Below are 22,279 nucleotides of genomic sequence, written 5' to 3' on the forward strand. Positions count from 1 at the left end.
GTGTAAAATCTCTGAGGAGCTCATAATCACTGCAAGAATTGTAGTTGGTGAGTCAGTAGGTGACTGACTTAGCTGCTGATTTTGTGTAGGCTTAACTTGATGTAAAGCTATACGTGTAAAATCTTTGCAGGATTATGATTGCAAGTAACCAATGTTGTGCCATGGTGATAGTGGGCAATCTGTTGCCAGAAGTACTGTACTTTAGATGAAAAATGAAAATTAAGATGCTAACAACTTGTAGGACTGCTAGCTGTGGTGTCCTGGTATATTCTGTTATACCCTGCTTAGCTAAATTTTCTCTGCAGCTTATATATGAACAGCACTTTTCACTTCCTCTCCTAAGCTATTAAGCAGTCAGCACACTTCATCCCAGAGGTTGCTACATTTCAATGGACAGGCAAGGGGTTCCTTTTATAGTTCATATAGCATGCATCCATTTGCACAAGACTCTGGATAAGAAGCACTATATTAATAATATTATGTTGTCTTCTTTTTTGGCACTTTTTAATCCAGCAAACTCAAAGCAGTTTATCAGGGGAGACAAATAGGATTGTCCCCCTTGGAGAGATGGGGAAACCAGGGCTACAGAAATGAAATGAGCTGTCTGAGGTCTCACAAGTAGTTTGTAGCTGGATCAAGAACAGAACCTTGACTTCCTGATTCCCATCTCATGGCTTCTCCATGCATAATGCTTGTAAAACATTTCAACACCTGCCTTTTATATTCACACTTGTTGGTCATTGTTTCAAAGGCAGGTTTACTTTGAAGGGACTCTAGTACACTGCACAGCACTGCAGGAAGAAGATGGAGAAAGATATGAGTAATCCTTATGTCATTTTGTACAGTTGCTCTGTCTGTAACATTTTTTTAAATCATTATCTCTGTGTATCAACGTTAAGTTAACCTGGAGGAGGGGAGAGGTCATGGGTACTAGTGACTCTTACTCCTTTATTGGAGGCCAGACAACACCGGCAATATGATATACCTGAGCCTGAAGTCTCCGGTGCCTAAGCAACGTCAAATATAAGTAGTACAGAACACTACAGCATGTCTCCTTAACAATGCAAGCAATCACAAGCACATCAAATCTGCTCTGTGCTTGAGTCACATGCAAGGTTTTAGAGATTTTATATACAAAACATTCTACTAAAGCCTAGGGCCTAGGGTATCTAGGAGATCACCTGGAGCCCATGCCTATGGTCTACATGGTCTACAACTCAGTTGCTGGGGCTCAGCAGAGAAACAGAGATCCCTTAGGGAGCAGTCAGAGGCTGGGGTCAGGAAAGAGGTGCTGAGTACGTGGGGGCCCAAGAGCCCTGGCCTCCCTCGGGAAGAGGGCTAGCATTGAAATGTGTAAAACTTTCCACATCTTAGGTCCCCCCTGGCGAACACAAAAGTTGGCACTTAGGTCAGGAACTAAGGGTCATAACAAACCTTTCATTGCAAGAGCACAGTACTCCCCCCTGCCCCTCCCCTTTTCTAACATAAATACAGTACAATCTACATATGGAAAAAACACAAAGAAACCAAAAAAACCAAACCAGTCCTACTGAGCCAACACGCTCAACTGCACACATTCTTCCCCTTGGGAAGAGAGTAAACAATGCAGGACAGATGTTAGTCATGTTGCACAGAGCACTTGGGGAAGGTGCCCTGATGCAGTGGTGAGGAGCATGCTACAGGAACCTAGACAAAATGGAAGAACCATGAAGCAATAAAGTTTCCTTAGGACTAATAACCCCCCCCCCCCCCCCCCCCCCCCCCCGAACCCAGACCTATAGCAATTCTTACAATGCTACATGCTTTAATGAAGATTCAGGCATAAAGAGAATTTAGAAAGGCTTGCCCCCAGGACCGTTTCCTTTGCCAGGAAGGCTGAAAACAGTTAGTTGTCTGCAAAATGTAAACACATATTTGTCAGCTAATCAATTATATGGAGCACTCAGCATTAACAGTAGACAATAGTCCTGTTTCCAGGAGAGAAGAGTGAGCTGTATATGTTCCCTCTGTCACTGACAGTGACATACAGTCAGCCCTGTTTGCGCTGACATGAGGTCATCTTTTCTTCCCCAGTGTGGTTGGGGAGCAGAGAGAACTGTCTGCTGGTGTTTTAAACTGTGATATCACAAACTCCACAGGCTCCTACAATCTGTTTTACATTCCTTTGTTATCATATTCCTTGGGCTGATAGAGATGGACCCGGAGTGCTCTGATTCCTTTGTTCTGTTCTTCTCTTTCTCACTAGTTTTAGATTTTAATGAAAAAGAAATGCTAGCATTTGAAGCTAACAGCTGTCCTCTGCTCACAGTTCATGGGTGATCTCTGGTTGCCAATTGATAATAACACTGAAGTGAAGCCCATTTGTTTTCCTTAATCTAGTGAAAACTTTTCAGAACAGGGCAGATTTTTTCTTTTAAAAAAACAACCCTTCTAATTGGATCCCATGTTGTAAGTGCCTGTCCCTAGGGAAAGAATGCCCTTGGATTTAATGGACTGGCCTGGCAGACAGGAAGCTCAGGTCCCATCTCTCCTGCAGGTAGCTTGCGTGATTCTAAGGGGCAGATTTTTAAAGACATTTAGGCCTCTACATACATCTCTGGGCACCTAAATATCTTTAAAAACTCTGATACAGATCCCCCAAGGTGTTTTGGAATGGGAGTTATGCATCTATATATCTTTGCAAATCAGGGGCACTAGGCATCAGCTGGCATGCTGTAAAAGGTATTTTCCTCAGTTACCCTGGCTACTTGAACTGTAAACTCTTTGGGGCAGGGAATTTTTCTTACTATATATGTTTGTAAATGCCTGGCACAATGACAAGTAGCTTCTCTGTCATCAGTGCAAACCAGGATATGGGAAAGCACTTATTCAGGATGCGTCTGAAACCTGACAGAGGGAGTCAGGTGGGGTTGAAGTCCCTGGGACCTGTTTCTTTATTCTCTTCTGTATCAATGGAATTAGGTATTTTATTTAGAAATGGACTGCAGGTGTCCAGTTGAGGAGGAAAAGCAGATACTTATTCTGTCTCATTTTGGGGGAAAATCAGTGGAGAACTGGATGGCACAGTATTTAGTACTAGAAGCTAGATGTATACATTCAACCTAAAGACCACTGATTTTAAGAACCTGAAAACCAACATGATTTTAAGAGGCACTGACCACCTGTAGCTCCCATTGACCCCAGCAGGACCACCACCCAGTTGAGCCATCCACCTTATCCAGGTAGTTAAATCCTATGCTGATGGTGAAGTGCTGCAGAAAGATCTCATAAAGCCCAGTGATTGGGGAAAAAATGGCAGATGAACTTCTGCATTGACAAGTTCAAGGTAATGCATATGGGAAAAATAATCTTAACTATACTTACACAATGCTGGTGATGTGAACTAGCTGTTATGACTCAGGAAGAAGACCTTGGAGTTACTGTAAACTGTTCTCTAAAATATGAACTCAGTGTGAAACAGTGATCAGAAAAGCCAATAAAATGTTGGGCATCATTAAGAAGGAATTGAAAATGAAACAGAAAACATCATCATGCCACTATATAAATCCATGTTGTGTCCACATGTTGAATTCCATGTGCAGGAAGTCTTTTTTGGAAGGACTCTGGAAGTGCATATTTAACTTCTAAAACGTGTTGTCACAGGAGGTTGTAGAGGCAGATAGTATAACCAGGTTCAAAAAATGGAGGACTGGTCCTTTAATAGGCATTAAATACAACAGGCAGGGATGAAGCCTCTGACACCCCTAAAATAATAGTAGTGCAAGTCAGGAAGGGTATGATGGGGAATGGACCACTCTAGGTATACATTATTCTCACACCCTCTGCTTATAGTGTCTACTACTGACAGTCTCAGAGACAGGATACTGTATGAGATGAACCATTGATCTGACCCAGTATGGCACTTACGTTCTTATGCTTTTGGTGGAACCGCGTGAACAGGTGGGCTGCCAGAACACAAACTGCACCCTGGGAAGGCACCTGTTGCTTAGTGTACTGCAGCAGGCAGCAGAAGGCAGCAGTGGAGCAAAGCTGTTGGCAGAAAGGCGGGCGGGATAGTCACTGGGGACTTGTGGGTGCAGACTCTACTGAAGTCAACTTTATAGCATGCCTGTGAAGCCAAAGGGGCTGTGCTAGACATCTCGGGATGAAATCTGCCCTAATAAATGGGCCAAATGGGAAAGACACTCCAGATTACCGTATTAGAGGTATTTTCTTCTGCTGCAAACACCTAATTGTTCTCTATGTACAAAACAAATCACAAAGCAGCTTTTGGAGGAACTTGCTCTCTTATTTTGTTCTAGGGCTCCATTGTGGAGACCCCTTTGCACCTAACACTTCTTTGTTAGAGTGTTTTATTAGAAAATTTACTTTATTTCAGCAGTCATCATAGACCCTCCATATTACAGATAGATAGGTTTACTTACAGTCCCTTTTTGCTTTTACCGTCTTACTCCAAATGTTCAGTGTCCTCAAGCCATAAAGGAATCTGATACACCTAAAGGGTGTTGGGGGCAGGACATGTTTTAATGCAATTTTCACATTTCACTTGCTCATTTTAACCAGCTTCAATGCTACCTTGTTCTATTGTATATTGTTTCCTGACAGACCTATGCTAAAAATAAAGCAGACCCTTTAAAATATGAAAATATGAAACAGGGTCAGAGAAAACACAAGGTGATGGTAGACTTTTTCCTTTGAGATTGCACAAAGTGGTATTTTATGAATCCTCATTATTTATTTTTTTCTAATTTTATGCCTTGTTTATTTCAAATCTTGTTTTGGTCGCAAGTGAAACTCTGGTTGGAGGTCTCATCGTAATCCTTAGCAGATGTTTGTCAACTTGACAGGAGCATCAATTTTTCCTGACAGCCTGCTAAAATAAATGTTGAGAAGGAAGTAGCAAGGGGGTGTTGATGGGATGTGGAACACATGGCGTCCTCTCAAATCAGTCCCTCCCCCTTCCTTGGTTTTCTACAGAGCGTGTATAGTACCCACAGATTCACACCACTGCACATCTCCTGAACCCATGGAGGATTAATTGATGCATATGGGTTGTCTGGTATTGAGAGCTAATCCTTCAAGGAAGTCAGGTGAAGGCTTGTAGGAAGTGTTGGTCAGAAATAAACTATTCCTCAGTTTAAACAAATGCTCCCCTTCCTGGGGGGGTTGTGGTTTTACCAGTATGAACTGTGTGCAGTATCTCTATCTCACCTCTGTATCACTTAGACCTTCAGAAGAGATAGTCAGTCAACACATTAGCAACATGGCAGGCAGTTACTAACAGCACATGCCTAGCTGGAAGGTCATTTCTGATTGGTGGGTTGATTTAAAGCCTAACCTTGCAGAGGGCTCGAAAGCACGATGCACGTCTGAATGGAATAATACATTATCATTACTGTGATAACATGTTATCTGGAGGGATTCTTGCGTTTTTGGTACCAATAGAGGCATCAAAACAAATGCCAAGCGATAGGAAACCTTTCTGTTTTGGATAAAATCCTTGTTAGTATGTAGTTTAATGCTGGGGGAGGATTGCAGATCCAGCAGATGTAGCTAGATCCCCCAGTGAATCCAGTATCTACAGGAAACTTACAGGTCACATTATATGAGGCAAGTTGCGTGGGAAGTAGGGAAACCTATTAATCAAAGAAGGGGGAAAGTTTTGATCCGAAATAATGATTTACTGTCTGAAATTATTTATTAGGCTGCATGGTGTCATTTAAAACTGCAGGAGAAATTAATTATTTAGACCCTTAAATACTTTTTGGAGTGTGCCTGTACAATAAACATTCTGTAAGGAAATGGCTCGGTGTATCTGATAGAGTTGTAATAGAGTACAGAAGACAATGGAACTTAAGTTAAAAGGCGGCTGCAAATACAGCTCTTCAGTAGCCACTGTGGGGGTTACTAAATACAGATTCTTTTTATGTCATAGGATATTTACCTTGAGATCCCTGACTCAAGTCATGTGATTAGAGCACATTAAATAACTGATTTTTCATTCCTTGGGCAGCTCCAAAAAAAAAAAAAATTAAGAAAGTTTAATTTCAGGTTGATTATGAATGAAAAAAATTCAGCAAATTGGAAAGAAAAAACGGTTTGGGGTTCTCACCCCAAAAGCAAATGTTTCATTTGAGTTTTGAGCTTTCCAAGATATTTTAATTGCCATTGAAATTTAAAACCAAAACATTATTGCAAATCTAAAATAACAAATATTTCATTTCGAATGTCAGGACAAAACATTTAGATTTTTAAAAAACTTTTTTGTGGTTACTTGCTGGTTGAAACTTCTTTACCAAACTGTGAAGGAACCCATAAGAAGGTGTAATTTATCCAAATCAGTGAAAAAATATTTTCCCCCCAAATTTCTCCAAGATGTGACTGGATCCTGGGCATAAACCTTCAGTTTTTGGTGGGACTTCAGAATCTTGTTTCTGTCTCCTCAATGTTATCATGTCAGATCTGAGCAAGATCTGGTCTGCTTCAATATGCTGAGCAAGATCCAGTCTGCTACCTTAGAGGAGTTTTAAGGAAAATTCAAGGAGGTGCTGGAAATGCTTTTGGTAATGGTGGGCACATCTACACATGTGCCCAACTGTGCAGTAACAACTGTACAGTCATTTAGTATTTGCTAAAGCAAGTACTAAGTGACTGCATGGTAACTGCCATTACTGTGCAGGCCTGGTGGTGCACAGGTCATTTCCAACCCTACAGCGCAAAGTACCTCACTGCTACTGTGCAGTAGTGTTGGCATCAAGGTTCATGCCCATCATTGCTATGTCACCATAGCTCATCCCTACGGTGATGTAGCGTCTAGTGTAGAAATGCCAGGTAGGTAGGTGGCTTTTCTCCCTTTAGGGGGTTATCTGGATACAGAAACAATCATGTAAAGTGTCTTCCTGTTGCTTGCAGTGGTTCAGATATGCATTTTGCTTGGAGATACTCTCCAAGAAACAGTAAGGTCAGCCACTCTACTATACTTGCAGGAAGAGCAAGTATATGTTCTCTCTGTGCACTAAGCAGCACTTCAGTCAGTGGGTGTGTCCAGATGAGCGTGCACGTGCATTTCCCTGGGGACCAATACTCCATATTTGTGCTGCTGCTACTTGTCCCCAGGGAATGTCCCTGCACGCGCACTCTGGTGCAGGGCAAATTGCACTGGGTGGGGTAGGGGATGCACCTGGGCTGGCCCCAGCAGCCTTACCGGGGTCCTGGGGACCTCCTGGGGCTGTAGCTGTGGTAGTCCAGGTTCATGGAGCCTGGCCAGCTGCCAGAGCATGGTGCCCTGTGCGCTGCTGCCCTGTGTGCCACACTGCTTTTATTTAGCATTTTTTTTTTGATACTGGGATTTCCAAATATGCAGTGCAGAGAAACAAATCATGTGCACAGGGTGTATTTTGCGGCACCTCAGAAGCTTTTGAGGCACTGTAAAGAGCACGTGCATGCTTTTGTGGATGTGCCTAATGGTGACCTACTGTGAGCTCAGGGTGGGTGGGAGGCTCAGTGCTCCTGCTGAAAGCCCCATACCACCATGGCAAGGTACTCCCTGCCCACCTGGCAGCAGCAGGGAGCACAACTCCCTGTTACAGTTGTTACTGCACAGTTGGGCACATGTGTAGATGTGCCCACCATTACCAAAAGCATTTCCAGCACCTCCTTGAATTTTCCTTAAAACTCTTCTAGGGTAGCAGACTGGATCTTGCTCAGCAGACTGAAGCAGACCATGCTTTTGAGGTGCCACAAAATGTACCCCAGGAATGTAAGTTGGTGCAGTACAGAGCCAAATATAAACTGTGGGAAAAACCTGGTATAAAAAATAAGTGCACCAAGAAAATGGTGTGGTGCACATGGCAGCAGTGTGTACCACCTGAAACCAGAGGCTGGCTGGCCAGAGCCACACTCCAGCTGTCGGCCAGGCTTCCTGTACCCAGATTGCCGCTGCTGCAGCTTCAGGAGTCCCTCAGGACTCCAAGTAAGGCTGCTGGGGCCAGCACCTGGTCTCTTACCTGACTCAGGGCAATTTGCCCCATACCAGAACACACATACAGGGGCATTCCCTGAGGACAACTAGCAGCAGCACACACATGTGTCATTGCTATTTGTCCCTGGGGAAATGAATATGTGCACACATCTGAACATACCCATTGAGGTGTTTCTTTCCCTTCTCTGTTACCTTTAAGTACATTTTCATTGTTGGGATTTTTATCTAAAGGACAATCAAAAAGCCAAAAAAGGAAACAGAGATCCAAGGGACCAAAATGGAAATCACCTTCACAAAACTGGTGAAAACACAACTCCACAGGCCCTTGACTGATGCATGGATTTTCTGGGGCCCAATGTAACCCTTGAATTGGATAGTCAGGCACAGCCTAGCCACTCTGTAAAGCTAGCTTGGGGAGTCCGGAGCTGGGCTAAAATAATATTTGGACAGCAACCAGTCAGACTCTCTGAGCAACATAGATAATCACAGTCTATGGTCTGTGGGAAGTACTAGTTAGGAGGCCAATGGGGAGGATGAGGCCATAGGAGAATGACATGTATGCAAGGGTGACTGGACTGATCCTGTGCAGGTGGCAGCTGCAGGTGCCGGCCCTATCATACTGCCATTAGCAATGGGTGCATCATCTGGACACACCATCCCATAAGTGTGATGCACCATAGAATACTGTGATTAGCAGGAATCTGGGTTTTCTGTTCACCACAGAAAAATACTGTAAAATGTGGATTTTCTCATTTTCAGGAGAAAAACACAGATTTTCTCCTTTGAAGGAGAAATGCATGGGAAACTCTGGCAGAGTTTCAGCCTGCAAGGGGCTAGGGAGAGTGGGAGGAGTGTGATCAGGCAGGGGGTGCCACATGCATGTGTGCACACACATGCACATGGCAGCAAGGCAGCATGAGAAAAGCTCCTTTAGCTCCCTGCAGGTAAGTCTGGGGGTGGGGGGGAAGATTGAGGCCTCCATAGTAAGAGAGGGAGGGAGTTGGGCAAGGCTGTGGGCACTGCCCAGCCAGGATGGTGCATGGGGCCTGGGGCTTGGGGCTGCAATACACAGCTGCAGGGCCCATGTGGGGAGCAGGATGGAGCTGTGGGTGGACAAATTTGGGTGGGGTGCGGGGGCTGGTTCCCTATCACTGTGTGCACTCCTGGGAGGAGGGGGAGTCGGGGAGCACATGTCCCCCAGTTTTATGTGTGGGGTGGAAGTGGATGCAGGTGACCTACTGTGAGCTCAGGGTGGGTGGGAGGCTCAATGCGCCTGCTGAGAGCCCCATACCACCATGGCAAGGTACTCCCTGCCCACCTGGCAGCAGCAGGGAGCACAACTCCACACTGTCACCCCCTTTGTTGCCAGGTGGGCAGGGGGCGCGTTACCCTGGTGGAGCAAGGCTCCCAGTGGCAGAATCAAGCCTCCCCACCCTGTCCTGCCTCGATGTGCTGGGCCACAGGGAGGGCAGCAGGGCAGAGAGTCCCAAACTGGGACTCTCCTCCAGTCATGGGCTCTGCTCCGGTCATGCCAGCCATGGGGGAGGGGGAGCTGGGCTCCAGACTGCTCAGCTGCAGCAGCTGTCACCTCCCACAGGTGGCAGCTGGGGCTCAGGCACTGCTGGGGGGGTGAGGAAGGGAGATGCGAACCTGGGTCCCTAGCCTCATAGCCCTAGCAGCTGGGGTCCCCCGCCGGTAGGGCTGGGGTGGGGCGGGGGGCTTTGTGGGGGAGTGAGGAGCACCAGCAGGGATGGGTGGCCATGGGTCCTGAGTGAGGGACACTAGCAGGGCCAGGGGGCTGTGGGTGGGGAGTGAGGGGCACCAGTGGGGCTGGGGGGCTGTGGCTTGGGAGTGAGGGGCGATGGCATGGAGCAGAGCACCAGCATATCAGGGCTGCTCAATGTCACAGAGCAGCGAAGGGGACAGCTGCAGCTGGATCTGCCTCCTGGTGAGTGAAAGGGGCAGAGGGAGCTCTTGATTTTCCATGATAAAAACCCCCAGATCAAATGCCAGTATTTATAGGTATTTAGAATATTTTTATTATAGTGATTGTTGCACTGTAGGCTTCCAAATTGCTTAAAACTGTAACTATATCAATAAAACATTGCGTTCAACAGATACCTATATATATATATAGTGGCATTTCATTTTAATTACAAAAAATATGCAGATTTTGGGGTTTTAATCAGAGATTTTGCGATTTTTATCAGAAAATTTGCAGTTTTTAAACAGAGAAGACCAGGATCCCAGGTGATTAGGTACCAGAAACCTGGGCACATTCATGTTCGTACAGTGAAAGAGACATGGTACCTTTACAAGTGAACTACATGTGCAGCTTTTCAATTAAATGATTTATGACATCCTCCACTACACACCTTCTTGCCTAGAAGATATGATAGGGCAGAAGTGGGGTGGTATAAGTGGCATGTTGGAGAGTAGGTGTGGGCCTGGGGACTCAGAAAGACTAAGTAAATCTGGTGGAGTCTAGAGGGAGGGTGTGTTAGTGTAACACACATGGACACAAGGGGAGCAGAAGACAGTGCAAGTCATGTGCAGCCATGTTGTTGGTGTACTAGGCTCTCAGTGACCTTTATCTTCCTCCCTCCTATATGCAATATGAATATACAGCAGTGGGACACAGACCCATTGGCTAACATGGCTGGCATTACTCCATGGTCACAGGGAAACAGGGCGTGACATCCATGCAGGGCTTCTGTGGTTTGAGATGCCTTGCTTTGGAGCAGAAAGAACACCTAATGAGAATTTGCTTCTGAGAACTGAGCCTTTTTAATGTCTTGTAAATTGGGCATCCAAGAATTCAGGCATGCAGGACTGCTCAGTACCACAGAAAATGTAGGCTCAAGCAACTTGCCCTGGTTGGACATGACATCTGTGGAAGAGCCACTAATTGAGCTCAGAACTCCAGGCTTTAATTAAAAGGCTGTCTAATCTGAACTCTGAGCAGGGGAATCAGTGGACTATGATCTTAAATTTTTGCAGCTAACTTTCTGAAGATGACTAGGGAACCACATATTTACACTTCTCTGAGACATCTAGATATCTTTTTGAGAAACAGGCCAGCAGTCTCTCTTTTTTTTAGAAATGTTGAAGTAAATGCTAAACAAATAAAGGTATTGCTGCTAGTCTTGTGTTTCTCTCTTGCCTTAACATAGGAGGCATCCCTATAAACAGTGGCTGGTAATGGTGTCACCCTTATATGTTATTGAAGTGCATAAGTTCCCCTGGAGAAGTACAAAATGGTGATGCAAATCCTCATGTAAAATGTCTAAGACAGCTTGATTCCCAAAACAATGTCTTGAATTCAGTGCCATATCCGCATGTGCTTTTGCACTGACAGTAGTTCCATCCTACACAGCTCAAGACACTGTTGCGACCACGGCAACCACTTTGCATCCTGTGTTATTTTCCATACAGAAAAAAAGAAAAATTCCCTGCACTGGATTTGCAGGACCTCTGCAGACAGTCCTTATGTATTTAGACATGCTAATTCCTAGGAAGAGTGCTTAGTGTTATTAAAATTGCACTAGGTTTCCACTGCAGGACTGATCAGCTCCTAACTCTATAATACTATTTTGCCAAATCCGAGTGTCAGTGAAACATGGGAAAAAGAAGGGAACATCTGAGTTCAAATTGGTTGGCTTGCCTGTCTGCAGAGCCATGAGCCTTCTTTCTCTGTCTCTCACTTTGTCAGAGCTTTATGGCAGCTTATAAAGAAAGGAATTGTATCTTCTCTTCCTGCCAAGCTAAAAATCCCACTTTGGTATTCACAGTACAGTGATGACAAATGCATGGCCTGTGTTCTGAGTGTTCAGGGAAATGTAAAAACATGTCTAGTTGTTGTGAATGCTCACATGGTGATTTGTTGGTCTGATTCTTCAGGTCGTGAATTGGCAAGCACAACCCTCCCAGGATACCCTCCTCACGTCCCCCCTGCCGGACAGGGCAGCTACTCTGCTCCAACGCTGACAGGAATGGTGCCTGGTGAGTTTTCAAAAAAAAAAAAAGCAGCATTTCAGAAGCAAAGCCAAGTGCTTTGCAATTGTTCTGCACTGATGCCAGCAAAAGACAGAATTGTACTGATGAAAGGAGAAAAGCAGATGTAAAGCAGGCCCAACTAAATAAACAAACATTCCTCCAGTGTGAAAATAATCTCATCTTTCAGCCATCAAAGCAGGTGATTCAGGCCAATTTGCTGAAAAAGGCTCCGGCCCCTCCTAGTATGGCAGTCTGCTTGCTGTATTCTTCATAAGATGCTGTCAAACTTTTCTCTCCTTCATCACATGAATAATTTTAATCAATGTCTTTGTTATGAACATGTCATATGCATTTGTGCAAATGGACTGGGGTCAGCGTTTGGCCAAATCTACTTAACAAATTTTGGCATTTTGGTAGCAGGGCGGTTTGGTGGGAATTCAGTGGCAGGGATATTTTGTGGTGGTTGATGGCATCTGGGTCTCACATTAGTATCAGTTTGGTGGCAGAGAGAAGCAGCTGTGGTTAGGTTGGGCATCAGCCTACTTGTGACCGAGCTGTATCATTTGGGCTCCTAAAAGGCTACAGACCCCAGGACTAGACTAGTTGCTGGGATTTGTCAGGCTGAAAATGCTCAAGTTATTACTTTTTTAGCACTAAATCTTAACAGTTTGAGTGTCTTCGGTGAGTTACGGATTTTTTTCCTCTGTGTTTTTCCTGTTCATTTCTCTTTTTGAACAATGTTTTCACATTTTTGAGAGAAGACTAGCCTTGTGGTGGAAGGGGTCAAGCACTGACTGGCAAATAGTGAGTGCCTTCAACTCCCCTGGAAGCCAATGGGAGCTGAGGATGCCAAGAATCTGACAAGGGGTGGGATTAAGCCATTATGCATGTAATGCATTTTACATTATTGCCATTATTAGCACCTTTTAACTATGAATTAATAAATGGTTAATTAATCACTTAATCTATAACCTTTGATACTATGGCAGTATCATATGTACTCCAGAAATATGGGCAGTGATAGAGCTAGCCAGATAAATATGATATTAAAGAGTATTCATTTGTATTTGCTCCTGACTTAAATATGTAAAGGCAGATTCAGATGCTGGTATAAAACAAAACTCTGTCTTTCACTTCAAAAGAACTATGCAAGTTTATACTACCCAAAGATTTTGTCCTTAGAATCCATTACAGCTGAGTTAAATATTAAGGATATTGCTGTTTGCTAGAAAAGTGCTCTGCAGTATTGTGAGTGCAAAGCATTAAAAAAGATCATGTGATTTAAAAATCATGAGACTTTTAAAAATAATATTTTTGAGGTTCATTGTTTTGCCTTCTGCTATTTGCGCCTTTCTGGTTCTCTCTGGACATATTTTAAGCTTCTCTTCTCAGCCATAAAGATTGGAAAGCTACTTTAAAAAAAATGAAATTGAAATCCTGACAAAATCACATGACTCCAGCAGCTGAGAATTTAAGAGGAATATTAGAAGACATGCAATAAAGCACAGATAGTAATGCCAGCTCTGTCCTTAGAGCACGTCCAAATTCAGTGATCAGTTTTGAGTGTATTCAGGAACTTGTGTCCTAGTAATGCCATTAAGGAATTAGGAAAAGTTTATTCATTTTAGACATTAATTAGTTTTAGGAACTCACTGCATGAAATGGGTAATTGGTAATAATATAGGGTGCCTATACACAAGTGCGGAGGCTGCTTCAACACACTGGAATTCCATTGCATTGGAGCAGACTTGATAATCAAATCTGCTGGAGCATGGTGATTGCCACGCTCCAGCAGCCTCCTGCGTCTCGTGTGCCAGTGTCCCAATGCTTAAAAATGGTGGCTGGGGTGCTTGAACTAAAGCGCATTCAATGAGCTTTAATTCAAGTGCCCCCGCTGCCATTTTAAAGTGCGTGGATGCTGATATAGGAGACATGGCAGTGCTTTAATTAAAGTGACTCTTGGACCTGCTGAGTGAGGGAACCTACATTTTCAAAGGCATTGAGGGATTTGGAGAATCCAGCAGGGGGCACTTTGAAGATAACTGACTTTTAGAAAATGCTAAGCACCTGTGTGTTGAAAACCAGGCCCCTTTAACGTGTCCCTAGCCTGGCAAGCCAAAACTAAAAATCACAAGTCCATTTTTACAGTTCAGCTGGTGATGTTTCAAAGTGGTTCCACTACACACTCCAGGCATAGCCTTATTTTAGTAGTCCCAAATGTCTGCCAGAATACACATAAGTAGAAGGGTGGTCCATAGGTCAATATGTTAGGTTGGGACATGGGTTCAGTTCCCTGCCCTGCCAAGGGTTTCAGGTAATTCACTTACGTGGGATTTAAAAGAGCTCCTAAGTATGTTAGACATGTAACTTCCATGGAAAGCACCTGTTCAGTTGTTTTTGAACATCCCTGTAGGTTTCTATCTATACCTTTAGATGCCAAAATACCTTTGAAAGTCTGTCTCTGTGCCTCAGTTTTTCTGTATGAAGACAATATCAGCAGCAATGCCTCTCAAGGGGCAGAGAAGATAAATGCAGTAAAGATTAGGTACTACTGTTACATATCAATACCTAAGATAGAGAGGTATGGCATAAGTTAAGACAGTATGGTATTTGGCAGAGTTTAGAAAGTAGAAATACAGTGCAAGTTCAGTGATGTAGGCTCATTTGAGCTGATTTTCCTGTGTAGTAGAATTTATTTTTAACTACACCTAGGCTTGTGTGACCCATTAGATTGAATAACTGCACTGTTCCTCTCACCGGTTCCTTTAATAACAACCTTCTGCTCCCACGAGGTTGAAGGTCAGCTGTAATTCTTTTAGGTACTTCTTCTCATTTAAGTGAGAATTTGCTAACTAGCATCCAAAATACCTTCTCAATCCTCACTTGTCTCTTGTCACTGGTAGGGCCAGTTTCAGAGGCATCTTTAGCATTGAGCACAGTCTTGTGCAATTTGCCTCCGGAGTAGCTGACAGATCAGCATGAATGCCATATGCACATCAGTGCTTGTGCTCTGATATGGCTGAATTATTGTCCTGAAATTTAGACAAGGGGAATGTTTCTTTTACTAATTCTCTGGGATTCACTCCTACACCTGCTACTTCCCTGTAATAATTTTCAGAGCATATGTTAAAAATGTGTTTATTTGATAAGACCTTTAATTGTTAGCTATGAACAATTAACTAATTGTGTCAACGAAATACTTAGAGACACAGGAGAAACATATACATGATAAGACATACATGATGTTTTGTTGCATGCTTGTTGTTGCTGACATTGCTTATGCTATTGTGAATAACCCAGTCCCCAGCTACAGAGTGTGTGCAGTATTCATCAAGGCTTCCTGGAATGTGTGTGCAGGAGGCTGGGGAAAAAAAACACTCGCCACTCTCGCTTTGCATGAGTGTTAAATCTGAAAATTCATGGATAAGAATATTCATCACTGGTATTCCAAAGGGGGAAATGGAAGCTTCGTATTTTCAGCTCCTTTTTTATTTTCTACTTGCCCCAGTCTTAGCTGTCTCCCTGTTTTTCCCCTCTCTCTGATATCTTAAGCCCTATTCTGAAGCCTCATAACTTCATCAGCACTGCGTTGCAAGTAGACCTGATCTTCCTGCTCTGTGCCACCGCCCAGGAGAATATACCCTTAAAAGAGCAGACCATCTTTGCACAACAGGTGCACCAAGTCCAAGATGGGTCATGTTTACCCAGGGAAGGATGTATGTTCCCCTGGTTGGTTGAGACTAATCATCTTTTGCCTAAACCATGAATCCCCATTAGCAGGTCACCCTGGAACTGAGACAACTTACTGGCTCACCTCCTTCTATTTTTAGTGGCCATGACTGTACAAGACGGTGTGGGCCTCCATCCACTCTTGTAATGTTTGGGTCTGCACCAAGAGACCATCTTAGAAGCCCCCTGGACTCCTGCAACCCCTTTCCAATTTTGTCCTGGTTGTTATCCACAATCTCCCTAGACTTCATTGTAGAGCTGGAAGTCCAACTATCTACCACTATCTACCTTACATGGAGTATGCTGGCTCCAGGTAAGGGTGGTATCACATTTCAATTTAACGTATACTAAGTGCTGTAACAATGCAAGCAGATGCATGTTCAAGCACTTTAGTAGGTGGCAGGTACCCTTGTGATGTTGCAAAGTTGTCCCCTATCTTTTAACACGCTACCTTTAATTGGAGCTCTGTTGCTTATTAAGTATGTGTTAAATCTGTGTGGTATTAAAGTGCAAACACATTCTCGGCAGTCACACAGTAACGTTTACTACAGTTTCTAAAATGCGTAGCTCAGTGATTGTCAGTCCCAGCCATGGCAGCGCACAATAATTCTGAACTGCCTCTGGTGCAGTCCTGGGGCTGGGACTGACAATCAGCTGATTGTCAGTCCCAGCTTCCAGCATCACAAACAGGAGTCTTGAAGTGGCACCCAACTTTCAATTAGATCCCAGAGGAACCTGACAAGTGAAAGGTCCAAGATCCTTCCTCCTGATATGTGTAGTTTTCCTCATATCATTTGGAGGCTTGGTACAGCAGAGGGTCCCTGGCTGATGTCATGGATGGGGTGGGAATGTAGTTTTCTCATATTATCTCTGTGGAACAGTCTGATGATAGCTGAACATGTGTTACCTAAAAAGTCATAACTTTGCCATCATACAAGCACACTTAGCATGTATTTTGCTGATCAAAAACACAGTTGCTCATGTTTTAAGTGCATTTAATACATGCTAAGTGTAACATGCAGCATGGCCCTAGGCAACAACACTCCAATGATTTGCAGTTTTTGCAAGTACCATCCTAACATATCCCAACTTTAATAAATCAGAACATTTCAATCATTTGTGACTTGCACATGAATGTGTGACCAGGCCCTTGGAAATACTCTTTCTCAGACATTGATGTCACTCTAAGTCACCCACCTTCTTCTTCAAGGAGAAATTGTGGCCTTTAGCCCTCAACTTAGAATTTTACCTCCAGGGTGGCTCATAACCATCTAACTTCAGTTAGAGAATGTTTTAATTAATTGCTCTGGAAAAATCAAGTTCTTTACTGTGCTTATAAACCACAAAATGAGAATCTGGCAGAGTTTAGGTTTCTCAAAAGCACGCATATTCCTTTCAAGACATTAACAGCCCCTACACACCTATTTCCCTGACTGCACTCCGAGTTATTGCCATGACTATCACTACCAGAAAAGTTGTCTGTAAAAAGCAGTATGTCCAGGAGACACTGCTGTACCATCAAATCAGTTTGCTTTGTCTTCTGGTAAGATCATTTCTAGCTCTATAGAATTAATGAAAATGGTAAATTGGCATTCTTCAAAGCAAGTAAAAAATGTTATATGTGCCCATTGTCTGCATAAATAATATCTGCAATGGCTGGGGTCTTTCAGTACAGCTTGGGGATTATGTACTTAATGCCTTTTTATGTCAATGGAAAATAAGTGTATAAATTCCTTAGCTTGCTTTGAACATCTCAACCATCTGCACTGAAGATATGCAGAAGTTTATTCAGAGTTTTGTTATTTACTGCAACTCTGCAAACATACAATCCATTAGGGTCAAATTTTACTCTTCTTTATAACACGTGAAACCCAATGACCTCATTAAGCTTGTGTCATTATGAATGGAAGAGGTAGTTATCCCATGCTAAATTAATTGAATACCATATTAGAGCTGACAGGTTAGAACATGTAATGCTTTTGGGATGTTTTCTTCTCAGTGGTGCTGGCTCTTAACTTCAAGCACATGCATAGCTTCATATATATGAATTAAGGCACTCAAGGTCTCGATTAAATATTTTTATGAACCAAGATTACAGTGAGTAAACATATTTGCATCTGTTCCAAAACTTCTATGTGGTTCAGCCATTAGGGCACAGGGACTCACCGTCAGGTGATCTGGAGGCTAATCCTGACGCTGTCACTGACTAGCTGACCAACCTTCTTTTCTGTTGCATCAGTGGAGATAATGATATTTAGCCAGCCTTGTAAATGATATTATGATCTGTAGATGAAAACAACTATATACATGATATGCTGTTATTCATTACTATTATCATTTATTGTGCTATGCATTGCCTAATCTGCAATCTTCTTTGCACTGCATTTCTGTTCTTGTCTCTGTAGGAAGAGCAAAAGGTGGATTCTAAGTTAGTAAAGACAGTGGGAATGTTTCCTTTGACTTCATGGTCTTTGGGTCAGGAAGAAAACAGGATTGGGCCTTGAAAGTTTTGTTGCGTTTCTGCATGAGTAATTTGAGTACCTTGCAGACAGACAACCTTACCAGTATGCCTTTGAAATGCTTAGAGTATATACTGCACTGTGTTGTATATTGCATGACTAAAGTTATGGATTCTGTTAAATCTGCTGGTAGAGAGATCAGCTTGTTCACTGAACAGAAAGATCAGGAGGACAGAACTGTAGCCATGGCCTGTCTACTTCAGTCATGTAGGAAGTCCTGCTGACTTTTTGCTCCGATTCAGTTTCTGTCAGCCAGTCCTCTGAATAGGAGTGGTACTAGGCTGGTGTAACTGTGAGATGTAGGATCAGGTCTTAAGAATTTTTTTTAAGCACAACAAAATGTAAATGACAAAGAAAGCAGTATAGTCCACATCCTTGCTTTCAGAATGGGTTGATCTCTCCCTGCAGCCTTTATTAGATCACTTTTCATCTTCTCCTTCACCTCTGAGAAAGAACATGCCCATCCCTATGAAACTATGAAACTACTATCCCCATTTTTAACTGTCTTGCTCATGACTACCTTGATTTGCACAAAATGGAGTTCCTAACACTCCTCAATGCTGGATGTAACACACTGTTTGCCTCAAGAAGCACCTTTTGGTTTTCTAAAATTGGTAACAAGAAGTTCCCTGTTTCTTTCTCTATCCCATTTGTTATTTTATTTCCGTCCATACTATCTCCTCTTATGTATTTCCTTTTCAAACAAACTAATCCCAGGCCTTGCTATGCCTGTGCATATGGAAGCTGCCTGCTTGTGCCCCAGCCAGCCTCTCTGCAGCATGTTGAGCCAGGTTGGAGCAGCCCGAGGCTGACAGGCTGACCCCTACCTGGGCCTCCTGCCAGCCAGGGCTGGTCTGACCCAACATGATGTGCTGCAGTCCCAGGTGCATGTGTCAACACAGAAGTGCTGAACTCTGTTGTGAACTGTACCGGAGTTTATTCAGTCAAGTGAATAGCATGTGTAGACACACCCAATGTGTGCTAAACTGCTTGAATGTGCATCTGCTTTAATTTTAACTTCACTTAGTCAGTGTTAAGAAGAAAGTGTGACACCACCATTTTGGAATGTGATTGGGTCTTTATTTCTTCTTTCACCTTTAACCCTGAAATGATAGTTTCAGGGTTAAAGGTGAAAGAAGCCTTTAACTTGCAAAAGCCTGCAAGTTACAGGCATTGGAGCACCTTCTCCAGCTTTAGCTCAGTAGCCTAGTGATTAGAGGCAATCGCCCACCAAGTGTAAGCTCTAGTTTCTAAGCTAGCTCCACCAAAGGGGGTTTGAACATGTCTCACAAGGGTGAGGTTACACTTAGAACATACTAAAGGAACTTCAAACACAAGAACCCGCATGTTAAATCTCATTAGCTGGTGCTAAGTGCCCTCTGAGTTTCTCAGAGTTATGCCATTTCAGTTGAGGGTTAACTGTGTGCTGTGCTAACTCATTTTAGAGTAACTTCAGGCTGCCCTATGGAAATAAATGAATAATTTGCAGTCCTCCAGAATCCCAGGATGCACCACTTCCAGCCCTGATTTCCTCCCCCTCCAGCAGGGAGAGTGTCCAGGTGTCTTGGCTCCTTGCCATACCCCTGCTCACCAGCCCTCTAGTGGCAAATCAGAGCTGTGCAGGCAAGAAACGCTATTAATCCCTAATGTGCAACTGCTCACAGCACATTCTAACTTTTACACCACTTAACATTTCACAGATTTAGTATGGTCTAAATCTAGCATGTAACTCACCCTCAGGCTCCCCAGACTGGTACTCTGAGTACCGGGCCACAGGATAAGTGCTAGCCAGAATGCTGTCCAGACTTCCTCTTGAAGCTGGCCCCCTCAGCAGCCCAGGAAGATGAGAGCAAGCAAGAGGGTATGTGGCTCAGTGACATGGCTACTGCTTTGCCGGAGAGGGGACTCAGACTGAGCCATTTGTTTGGAAGAGGTGAACACTTCTGCAGCGCTCTTCATCCACTTTGTCTAATGACTAGTAAATGTAGTGGCTCAGCTTTAAGAGCAGGGCCTGAGCTATGCTTAGCTTATGGCCTGGTGATTAGAGCATCAGGTTAGTAGGCCAGAACATGGAAGGACCCTTCTCCTGATTCCTTCCAGGCCAAAGTTTTGGGCTGTATGCTCAGGTATGTGCATATGGAGCTGTGTACTTGTCAGCTACTCTGAATGTTTAGCAGCTTTCTGGATGCTTACAGGTCTACACTGCACATGGAATAGGATTGCAATCTGTGTGCAAGACTGAAAAACTGCCATTTGGGCATGTAAAATGCAATTAAATTTTGCCCTTAGTGCTTCCTGCATGCTCCCCTCTCTGCAAGCTCTACTAAGCAGGGGAGTGCTCCAACTGTTCCTGCTGCAGGGAGAGGGGAGAAGAGGTGATGGCAGGAGCTGGAAGAGGGGAACAGATATGTTGGGTGGGCCTGTAGAAGAACTGCGAGGGGAGCACGATTGTAGATCCAGGATCCAATCCAAAGTACAGCACCTCCCTCAGGCTAGAACCACCTGACAGGAGTTTTCAGGACTACAGTGGGTTATGGAAGCAAATCCTAATATTTTTTTCTTTCTTGGCTTTTATCTACCCATCAAAATACTATCTCAGCTCCTGTTTCTTGGTATGTTATTATGATTATTCATCCATAATGTGATAACACCCGAAAGTCCCAATGAAGAGACAAGGATTACCCACGCAGGAAACTGTATACCCACAGACTGGAGACAGCCCTGCCCCAGACAGCTCTTAATCCAAATTGTCCTACATTTTCTTCCAATCACCTTTGTACCCTTCAGGTTGGGCTTCTGCCTTCTGGGCAGCTTCTGAACCCTTATCAACTGTCTTGTCACACAGAAATAGCGAGAGGGTCCCATGCTGCTCTCATGCACAGCTGCATAAATACAGAGTGAGTCAACTAGGGTGAAATGAGTGTAGGTGGGAGAAGAATCAAACTTAACATAAGCTGGAAAAGAAAATAGAACATATTTCTTCCATGGGCAAATTCCTTGCATCTTCCATTTAAAAACATTCCACATATCCACCTTGCCCCAACTAGAGGGCCTGTAGCATAATGTAATTGAATTGGAATAAGGTTATGCTTAAATAATCACACTTGTTCATTTAAATATTTGTTCTGGTTCTTGTGTTGAAAATGCTCAGACAATGGCCCTTGTTACCCTCTGTTTTATTTTTTTTTCACTTTTCCCTTCTCCCCTTCTCTGGGGACTCAGCTCTTGGCCTCATCCCTCATGTTTTCCCTTTCACTTGACTGTCATTCTCATTGTCCTCTTGGGGCTCTGAACGGAGGGTGACAGGAAAGGGTAGACCGTCCGAGATAGTGATGCTGAAAATATAGTCATTAATGGGACTCTCGAAACCCAGATGTCCTTTCTGAACACCAGTAATTTGTTTTTAATGAAAAACCATGCAGTGACCCTGAACAAATGAATTTCCTTTATATGAAGTCTATGTGCAATTACCCGACTAAAGGGACCTGAAAACAGCCACATCCAAAACTAGGATTTACAAAAAAATAATAGCAGTAGTATTCTTATTGTCTTTTAGCTAAAAGGAGATACTGGATCAAAAGCATTAGACAAAAAAAAGGCCACTTGGAAACAAATATTCAATGTCTACAAGAATTCTTTGGATTGTAACTAGTAATGAAAATAATGTACAGAACCATAAATTAACGCTGAGAAGGAAGTCAGAATACATGAGTTTTCTCTTGGAAGGCTGCTCTAAGGTAGGAATGTATTTTGTCTAAGTTTGCAGGGAGAAACAATGCAAAACCTTCAGTCTGATTAAACAAAGCAAACTGTATAGCCATAATTGCTATACAAAGAACAGAGACATGATTGTCGTATCATAGTTGGGATCAAAATATAGGCATTAGGTTTTAATAGCTTTTAAATAAAGCCTTCAATTGTTGTTTTTTTTCCCCTTAGTGACTCTGAAGAGCTTAGTCATATTTATTATCATGTGTTTATTTCCCTGTGGTTTTGCTTTGTGTTAAAGCTGTAGTTTAACAAAGTTTTGCAGTGGCATTTTGTAACCTTCTCA

The 22,279-nt window shown here is 43.3% G+C and overlaps 1 protein-coding gene across 1 annotated transcript in view; it reads left to right on the forward strand.

Annotated features, from left to right (window-relative positions):
* Positions 1–22,279, forward strand: part of PAX5 (paired box 5) — a 245,753-nt gene that overhangs the window by 186,846 nt on the left and 36,628 nt on the right. The window contains exon 9 of the mRNA XM_059723539.1: positions 11,882–11,983. Coding sequence (XP_059579522.1) covers positions 11,882–11,983 — 102 coding nt within the window. The remainder of the gene's footprint in view (positions 1–11,881; positions 11,984–22,279) is intronic.

The sequence above is a fragment of the Alligator mississippiensis genome, chromosome 3 (assembly GCF_030867095.1).
Source record: "Alligator mississippiensis isolate rAllMis1 chromosome 3, rAllMis1, whole genome shotgun sequence".
Taxonomy (NCBI): Eukaryota; Metazoa; Chordata; order Crocodylia; family Alligatoridae; genus Alligator; species Alligator mississippiensis.